Below are 9,908 nucleotides of genomic sequence, written 5' to 3' on the forward strand. Positions count from 1 at the left end.
TAAGTAAATAAGTCTTTTAAAAATGTATAGCTCTAGCTGTCAAATTCCAGAATATCTTCATTATAGCAAAAAGGAATCTCTGCCCATTAAGAAGTAACTTCTCATTCCCCGCTCCTTGACAAACACTAATCTGCTTTCTATCTCTCTGGACTTGCCTATTCTGGACATTTCCTATGACGGGAGCATAGTATGTTTTGTTATTTTTTTTAATGTCTGACTTCTTTCACTTTGCATGTTTTCAAGGTTCATCTATATTGTAGCATCTATCAGTATTTCATTCCTTTTCATAGCTGAATAATATTCCATGGTATGGATATACCACACATCCATTCACCAGTAAATGGATATTAGGTTGTTTCCACTTTGGGGCTATTGTAAGTAATGGTGCTATAAACATTCATGTACAAGTTTTAATTTGAAATCATACTTTCAGTTCCCTTGGGTATATATCTATAAGTGGGTTTACTGGGTATATGGTAATCCTAAGTTAAACTTTTTGAGAAACCACCAAACTCTTTTCCATATAGTTACATCATTTTATGTTCCCATCGACAATGTATGAGTGTTTCAATTTCTCTGCATCCTTTCCAACACTTGCTATTTTTTGTTTTTCTGGGTGTGTGTGTTTGTTTTTGCTTATGTTAGGGCCATTCTAGTGTGTGTGAAATATCTTATTATAGTTCTGATTTACATTTCTCTAATGACTAATGATGCTGATCTTGAGATGTCTTTGTCTGGCTTTGGCATCAAAGTAATATTGGCCTCATAGAATGAGTTAGAAAGTTCTATTTCTTTGGAAGACTTTGAGAATCTAATTGGTGTTAATTCTTTAAGTGTTTGGTAGAATTCAGCAGGTAAACCATCTGATCCTGGGGTTTCTTTGTTAGCAGATTTTCAATTACCTTTACTTGTTATAGGTCTATAAGTTTTTCTAGTTCTTCTTGAACCAGTTTTAGTAGTTTGTGTATTTCTAGAAATTTATCCATTTCATCTATAAGGTCTATAATAATGTCCCCATTTCCGTTCTTGATTTTAATAATTTGAGTCATCTCTGATTTTTTCCTGGTCAGTTTAATTAAAGGTATGCCAATTTCATTTATCTTTGCAAAGAATTGGCTTTTGGTTTCATTCCATCATTTTTTTCTCTATTCAGTTCTCTCTACTCCAGTCTTTATTATTTCTTCTTTCTGTTGGCTTTGTTTTTCCCTCTTTTTTCCAGTCTTCCCCTTTTTTCCCCTTAAGGTAGAACGTGAGGTTATTAATATGAGATCTTTCTTTTTTAAAACATGGATGTTTACAGCTATACATTTCCTTCTGAGTACTGATTTTCACTGTCTCCCGTAAGTTTTAGCATGTTGTATCTTCATTTTTATTGATCTCAATTTATTTTCTAATTTCCTCATGATTTTGGAGTTTTTTGTTTTTGTTTTTTTTTCCCTTATGATTTTTTTCCTTTGGCTCATTGGTTGTCTAGGTGGGTTGTTTAATTTCCAGGTGTTTATGAATGTTCTAGACTCATTTCTGTTACTGATTTCTAATTTCATTCCATTATCATTGGAAAAGATAGTTTGTATGTTTCCAGTCACTTTAAGGTTATTGAGATTTGTCTTATGTTCTAACGTGAGATTTATCCTGGAGAATATTGCATGTGTATTTGAGAAGGACAGGCATTCTGTTGTTAGATAAAGTGTTCTGTGTGTGTCTGATTCATTCTTTTGCCTGCTCAAATCTTCTGTTGACATCCTAAAGTGAATTTTTTCCTTTCAGCTATACACGTCTCAACTTCAGTATTTCTATTTCATTTGTTTTTTATAATTTGTATCTTTATTAATATTCTCTATTTGTTAAGACAATGTTCTTCTGGTTTCCTTTAGTTCTTTGCCCATGGCTTCCTTTAGCACTTTAAGCATATTTTAAATGGTTGATTTAAAGTCTTTTTAGAAAAACTCAGTCAATGCCTGGACAGTTCTCATTTATTTGTTTTCTTGTGAATGGGCTGTGCATTCTTCTTTATTTGGATAACTCTTAAATTTTGGTTAAAAACTAGACATTTTGAGTATTATATTTTCTCTGGAAATCAGATACTTTTGCCTCCTCAGAGTTTGTTGTTCTTATTTGCTATTGGTTGTTTGTTTGGTTTTGTTTTTCCCTTTTTTTCTAGTTTTCCCTCCTTTCCCCTTAAGGTGGAAGGTGAGATTATTAATATGAGATCTTTCTTTTTTTATGGTTGTTTGTTTAGTGGCTTTTCTAAACTATTTTTTTTAAAGACTGTATTTTTTGTCTGGTTTGGTCTCAGAAGTCTCTGAGCTACTCTTAGGTTGTAGCCAGTGAGTTGTTTGACAGAGATTTCCTTAAAGTGCCTAAAACCTGAGAGATAGAGGTGTTAGAGGGCAGAAGGAGGAGGAAAAGGAAATTAAGGAGGAGGAGGAGGAGAAGGAGAAGAAGAAAAAAACAGAAAAAAAAGGAAAACAAAACAAAGAGAAGAAGATGATTACATTCTTTAAAGACTGGCTCTGTGTTTGGGCCCCTCTTCAACACAGCCCAGTTGCTTATAACTCTGCCTTAGCTTTCACTTCTTGTGGGCCTTGAGCCTAAATACCAGTCAGAGGTAAAAGCCTAGGATCTTCACAGGTCTTTTCTGAACATTCGTTCTGCCCTGAACATGTGCATGGATTTCTCAGTTCCTTGTTCTGTGTGTGTCTGATTGACCCATGGGATCTTGTCAAAGCCCTTACTTCCCAAAGAACTGTCTTTCAAATGTTTCCTCCCCAGACTTTCAGCATATATAGTGTTTAACTGAAATCTTTTGACTCAGGTGAAAGGGGCTTGTTCTTTTACAACTTTTTTTCAAGGAATACCCTCCCATTCAATTCTTAGAGAATGTTAAGTACAAGAAAAAAAGCACTATGAGTCAATCCTTCAAGGAACTCTCAGGTAGCTTAAAAAGATAAACACAATCGCTGGGAATTAGATTCACTCTTCTACTCTCTGAGTCAGATACCCACACTGAGAACATAACATGGTTTTGTCTTTTCAATGCCATTGTTATACTAGGAAGAGCATTGGTGCAAGGCTGGGTTAGAATACCTCAAAGGTTTTCTAGTCCTACCATATTGAGTCTTTTTTTTTTTTTCTTTTTGAGATAACTTTTGCTTGGTTGCTCTAAATCTTTGGCTATCTTCCAAAGTTCTGACAAAGTTGATTCTGACAGTATGCAGCAATGTTAACACTGGCAGCATTTCAGATTATGAAAACTGGGAAGTTCGTTTTTTAAAATATTGCTTCTGAAAAGAATCAGTGTCCATAGCTTAAGACGGTAGATCTTGTCCAACTGTAAGAGAAATTGTTACTTTGGGCTTTGGGTGACATTTCAACTATGCATCCTCAAAGATCTTGGAACAATAATATAATCAGTACATGTACTTTTGTAATCATCTCACCCTAATGATGCAGCCATGAAATTAAAAGATGCTTACCCCTTGGAAGGAAAGTTATGACCAACTTAGACAGCATATTAAAAAGCAGAGACATTACTTTGTCAACATAGGTCCGTCTAGTCAAGGCTATGGTTTTTCCAGTAGTCATGTATGGATGTGAGAGTTGGACTGTGAAGAAAGCTGAGCACCGAAGAATTGATGCTTTTGAACTGTGGTGTTGGAGAAGACTCTTGCAAGTCCCTTGGACTGCACAGAGATCCAACCAGTCCATCCTAAAGGAGATCAGTCCTGGGTGTTCATTGGAAGGACTGATGTTGAAGTTGAAACTCCAATACTTTGGCTGCCTGATGCAAAGAGCTAACTCATTTGAAAAGACCCTGATGCTGGAAAAGACTGAGGGCAGAAGGAGAAGGGGATGACAGAGGATAATATGGTTGGATGGCATCACTGACTCAATGGACATGACTTTGGGTGAACTCCGGGAGTTGGTGATGGACAGGGAGGTCTGGTGTGCTGTGGTTCATGGGGTTGCAAAGAGTTGGACATGACTGAGTGACTGAACTGAACTGAACTGAGCCATTTCTGATAAACTATTTCTTCAGTTTATCGTGCCATCAAGGCTCTGGGTTAGAATAAGGAAATACTGCAATCAGACATAGGCTTTATACATTAGCAATATCTACTACAATTTTATTAAAAGTATTTTGCTCATAATTCTTATATCTTCCTTACAGTGCCATAAATCACTCAAACATAACAACTACCAGTTGGGCAGCTCCCGTTGTGTGGCATGGCACTTATGATGAAGTGGTGCTGGAAAATTATTACGCAAATCATAAAATTACTGTGGGGTTAACTGTGTTTGCTGTGGGAAGGTAGGTATTGCTGAATGACCTTTATATTCAAGTGTTTTATTTTAGAAAATGCGAGATTATCAATAATATACCTCAAGAATTTAGAAAAAATAGAAAAAAATAAAACCAAAGAAAGCAGAAATAAGGGAGTAATAAAGGTGAGAGCAGAAATCCATGAAATTGAAAACAGAAAAGTCTTAGAGAAAAATCAATGAAACAAAAATGTGGTTCTTTGGGGGAAAAAAACCCCCAATAAAATCCATAATCACCCAGGAAGACTAGCCAAGAAAAAAAAATTAATGCAAATTATAAATGTCAGGAAAGAAACAGGATATATCATCTCAGACCTTGTAGACTTTAAAAGGATAATCAGGAACCACGATAACATTCTCTACATATCTGACAATTTAGAGGACATGGACCTTAAAAAGTACAAACAACAACAATTCACCCAACATGAAACAGATCATTTGAATAACCCTATATCTATTGAGGAAATAGAATTCATAATTTAAAAAATTTTGCTAGCTGGTGGCTCAGCTAGTAAAGAATCTGCTTGCAATGCAGAAGACCTGGGTTCGATCCCTGGGTTAGGACAGTCCCCTCGAGAAGGGAACAGCTACTCACTTCAGTATTCTGGCCTGGAGAATTCCATGGACTAGATATAGTCCATGGGGTCACAAAGAAAGTACTTTCAACTTTCAAAGTCCTCAGGCGCAGATAGTTTCATCAGAGAATTCTACCGAATACTTAAAGAAAAATTAACATCAATTCTACACAATCTTTTTCAGAAAAGAGACTAGACAGGAACACATCCCAAATCATTTTATGAAGCAAATTCTGCCTTGATATCAAAATCATACCAAAAAAAAGTATTAAGTTGAACAATACTTATCACTCATTAAAATGATAAAGTTATCAGCTTTATAGCAACTTGCTATTAAATATTGATAGTAATTTATTGTTTAATAAAAAGAACACAGAAAGAGGAAGAAAGGGAGGAGGAAGGGAAGACTCCTTACTGAAGAACTTTCCCATGACCTCCTCCCGAGACTCACTGTGGTCTCTTCAAGTTGCTGCCCCAGCATCTGTAACAAGATCCTGGGGAGTGACCCCATTCGGGGCAGTGCTTCTACCTTCAGGACACAGATGGAGTTTCTGGTTCCTTCCTACACCCTCCTGAATAGAATACAGGGTCTTGGAAGGGTGTACTGTATAAGGGAAGGGGCACTGAAACCACAGCCTCAGTAACCTCACCATGAAACCCCCACTCTGTTTTAAAGAACCTCTGAAAGCTCAGGAATAAATAGCATCAATTTCCTCTGAAATTAGGAGTATAGATTGGACTGAAACTAGGAGGATAGATTTAAAGTATCTATATGGAAATTTTCAACATGAATATCTGCTACAGGAATGAACAATTAAGCCAATAAAATAAAATGGAAAAATGCCATACAAATTTTAAAGACTTTCTATTTATTGACAATAGCACTGTAGACCTGTAGGGAAAGACTTCCATAAATGATGTTGGAGAAAATGTCAACACAGGAAACCTGAAATTGTACCTCTATAGCATATCATGTACAAACATACAAACATCAATTACTAGGTAGTTTGAAGACCAGTAGTTAAAAGAAAAACTATATCTCATGAACTCAAGATAGAAAAGGATTTATTAATCAAGACATGGAAACTACTAATCATAAAGGAAAATACTGATAAGTCTGACTGCTTAAAATTAACTTCACCTAAGAAAAAAATCAGAGAAACACAAACTGAAGGCCATTTTACAAAATACATGGTCAGGGTCATGACCAAAAAGAAGAGAAATTGACAGAGTGGAAGAGACTAGGGAGACTAGAAGAGACTAGTGACTGAATGCAGTGTGTGTTCTGGATTGGATCCTGGAAACTGAAAAGGTCATTAGGGAAGAAGCTGATGAAAATCACATAAAATCTGTGGATTAGCTAATAGTATTTTACCACTGATAATTTCCTAGTTTTGACAAATGTACTATGGTTATATATTACTATTAGGGGAAGGTGGGTAGAGAATATGTGGGAACTCTGTAATATATCTGCAACTTTTCTGTAAATCTAATGCTATGCTAAGCTTCAGTTGTGTCTGACTCTTTGCGACCCTATAGACTGTAGCCTGCCAGGTTCCTCTGTCCATGGGATTTTCCAGGCAAGAATACTGGAGTGGGTTGCCATTTCTTTCTCCAGGGGATCTTCCCAATCTAGGGACTGAACCAACATCTCTTAAGTCTCCTGTATTGGCAGGCAGGTTCTTTACCACTAGCACCAACTGGGAAGCAGGCCTTGCTAAGATCCAGCATAGTAAGTCTAATAGCATTCCAACATAGAAAACATTTTAAAAATTGGGGGAAAAAATGTTTGCCATTGTAGTGACAGTAAGTTTTTTTTTTAATTGTACATGCCTGATATTAAGCTTTTGATTGATTGCTGAGACATCCATTTTATTTATTTATTCATTGGCCACATTGTACAGCTTGTGGGATCTTAGTTCCCTGACCAGGGAGAAAACTTGGGCCCTGTGCCATAAAAGGGCAGAGTCATAACCACTGGACCACCAGGGAATCCCCTGAGATATCCACTTTAAAGACATCCATCTCAAATAAAAATATTGCTTACTAGCTAAACAACTAGATAAAGAGCCAAGTCACCATACCCATGAAATCTTCCTTTTAGAAAGTCCTGAGTGATCTGATCTACACAAATGACCACTTGCATGACCCCGTTTTTCCCCCTCCCTTGCTTTAACTTCCGCTTTTAAGTTTAAAACTTATCAATAGAGTGAACTTGCAAAACCCTAGGCACCCCACCCTCAACCCAGTAAAGGCAGAACCCTAGGTGCTTTGTGTTTCTCTCTTTCTCTCTCTCCCACCACTTCTAACTTGTGACCTCACTGTGTGGCCCCAGGCATGCCACGTATCCTCTAGGATTTGTGATTAATAAAGCTTATTTTCTCAAAGTTCCCTATGGTTGTTGTTGAGGTGCTCCTTGAGATTATAATAAGAATGACAAAGACTGGTCCAGCCATAATATAGGCTCTGGTGATGTCTGGTGGGAAGTAGGGATGTCTTACCACAAGTAGTAGGGACTCCAGTGAGTGCCCCCAGGCACTCCTAGCCGATAACATCACTGTCAATAGGTGGAGACTGACACAAAACAGCCCCATACCACATCATACACAAAATTTAACTCAAATCGATAATAGGCTTAAATATGAAAGATAAAACAATAAAGCTACTATAAAAATATATAGGAGAGTATTTTCACTACTTTGAGGGGGCAAAGATTCCTAAAGTATGACACAAAAGCACTAACCATAAAAGAAATATGGATAAATATGGACTTTGGATTTGAGTTGCTAGCTTCCAGCTCAATATAATATTTTAAGTGATATTTTTTCATAATGTACCTAATAATTTTAGATACTCCAAACTAGAGTTTTCTCCTGACTCCATCTGTTGTATTTCTTAAGACTCTGACCAATATACAGAACTTATTTCTAATGACCATGTAAGCTCATTTGAACAAGTCACATATATTACCTTTCCTTTTTTGAATTTACCTGAGCCTATTTATTACTATAAGAATCCTTAACTGGCTGGAGAGATTGGAAATGAGAAGGTTTGCCTTCAGCCCAGCAATCTTAGCACCATATTAAAGGGCATAGGGCAAAATAATAACCGCAGTGCTGACAGTGGGCACAAAGCATGTCACCTCTGACTTTTTATGCAAAACTAACTACTCTAAGTAAGCCACAGGCATCAATAACTGCTCTTGCAATGACCTATGACCTTTCTTGCCTACAGCCTCTAAAGCAAGTCCCAGCTGCTCTGATAACCCTGAAAATTCAGGCTTTTGTTTTGTGCTGGGCACGGTTCAGTTTTCTGATCTCACCAAGTTTCATTCCCTCCCATGAGAAATTCCTCTTTTCTCCTATGATCCATAAAACCTCACCATGTAGAGGAAAGGCAGACAATTTCACTTTTACACTACTTAAATACAACTCAAGAAGCATATCTAGTGTTTGGTTCCTTAGTAGCATTTTTTGATAAAACTACAGTAAGTGTAATTTAAATAGTATGTGTTTCACTAACATACAAGAAGATGAACTTAATTGCTTCTTATTTACTTCACAGATACATTGACCATTATTTGCACACATTTATAGCATCAGCTGATAAATATTTTATGGTTGACCAGAAAGTCATCATTTACATCCTGACAGATAACTTCTCTAAGGTGCCTTGGGTACAGCTGTCTCCCCTCCGAACGCTGAAAGTTTTTGAAATAAAGCAAGAGAAGAGATGGCAAGACATCAGTATGATGCGCATGAAGACCATCAGTGAACATGTTGTGGATCACATCCAATATGAAGTTGACTTCCTCTTCTGCATGGATGTGGATCAAATCTTTGTAAAAAAATATGGACTGGAGACTCTGGGGGAGTCTGTAGGTCAGTTACATGCTCATTGGTATAAGGCAAGTCTTACAGAGTTACCTTATGAGAGGAGTCAGTTATCAGAAGCATATATACCTATTGGTAAGGGGGACTTTTATTACCATGCTGCTGTATTTGGCGGTACTCCCATTCAGGTTCTCAATATTGCTAAGGAGTGCTTCAGAGGAATCATGAACGACAAGAAAAATAACATTGAGGCAGTGTGGCATGATGAAAGTCACTTGAACAAGTATTTTTTCCTCCATAAACCCACTAAAATCTTGTCACCAGAATACTGCTGGGATCATCTTGGTCCTAATAGAATTGAGCGTACCACTTTCAAAATCTTTTGGGCTATTAAAAATTATGACTTTCTTAGACAGTCAGTGTAATTTTATAGTCCTTCCTTTGTGTTGCTGAATTTAAAAGCATCATTTTGTCTTGTCTTTAAAAAATTAGTTAAAATTAGTTAAAATTAATTAAAATTGACAAATTTTAGCACCATAAAAATAATCACTAATAAAATGACAAACTCACCAACACAGTTATAGTCATACTTTTCATCACCTTTCTTCTTGAATCATATAACATAGGATATAGCAGTAACAGAATGAATATATTGACATCAGATGGAAATATAGTGTTCTCATATCTTGTGTGAATTTTGAGGAAGTATATTTTTGGATCACATTGGACAAAATAGAATCTTTCAGGAGAAAATAAAATCTGAAATATTTCCACTGATCCAGCTAGATATATATTTCTTATATTGCTTAAGGAAAGGGATAATCTAGGGGTATGGATAAGGGAAATTGGTGCTACTATACTAATCTACTCTCTATGTAAAATTTTGAGGACATTAAAGCTGCCACCAGATGGGCACACAGTTACTTAGAAAACTGGGTTATTCAAAACTGTTTTTTTTTTCTTTTTAACTTTTTAGTTTGTATTGGGGTGTAGCCTATTAACAATGTTGTGATAGTTTCAGGTGAACGGTGAAGGGACTCAGTCATACAAATAGATGTATCCATTCTCTCCTAAACTCCCCTCCCATCCAGGCTCCCACATAACATTGAGCAAAGTTCCATGTGCTGTACAGTAGGTCATTGTTGGTTATCTATGTTTAATATAACAGAGTGTACAT

General features: G+C 36.5%; 1 protein-coding gene across 1 annotated transcript; it reads left to right on the top strand.

Moving 5' to 3' along the window:
• Positions 1 to 4,160: 4,160 nt before the first annotated feature.
• Positions 4,161 to 9,508, top strand: LOC147362654 (N-acetyllactosaminide alpha-1,3-galactosyltransferase-like; the record flags this gene model as incomplete). The annotated part of the gene is made up of 2 exons (XM_086328362.1): positions 4,161 to 4,312; positions 8,463 to 9,508. Coding segments are annotated over 2 exons (846 nt in total), but the record flags the coding sequence as incomplete, so codon positions are not given.
• Positions 9,509 to 9,908: the final 400 nt, after the last annotated feature.

The sequence above is a fragment of the Bos grunniens genome, chromosome 11, assembly GCF_055505025.1.
Source record: "Bos grunniens cultivar Pamir isolate PY7600 chromosome 11, Bosgru_T2T1.0, whole genome shotgun sequence".
Classification (NCBI taxonomy): domain Eukaryota; kingdom Metazoa; phylum Chordata; class Mammalia; order Artiodactyla; family Bovidae; genus Bos; species Bos grunniens.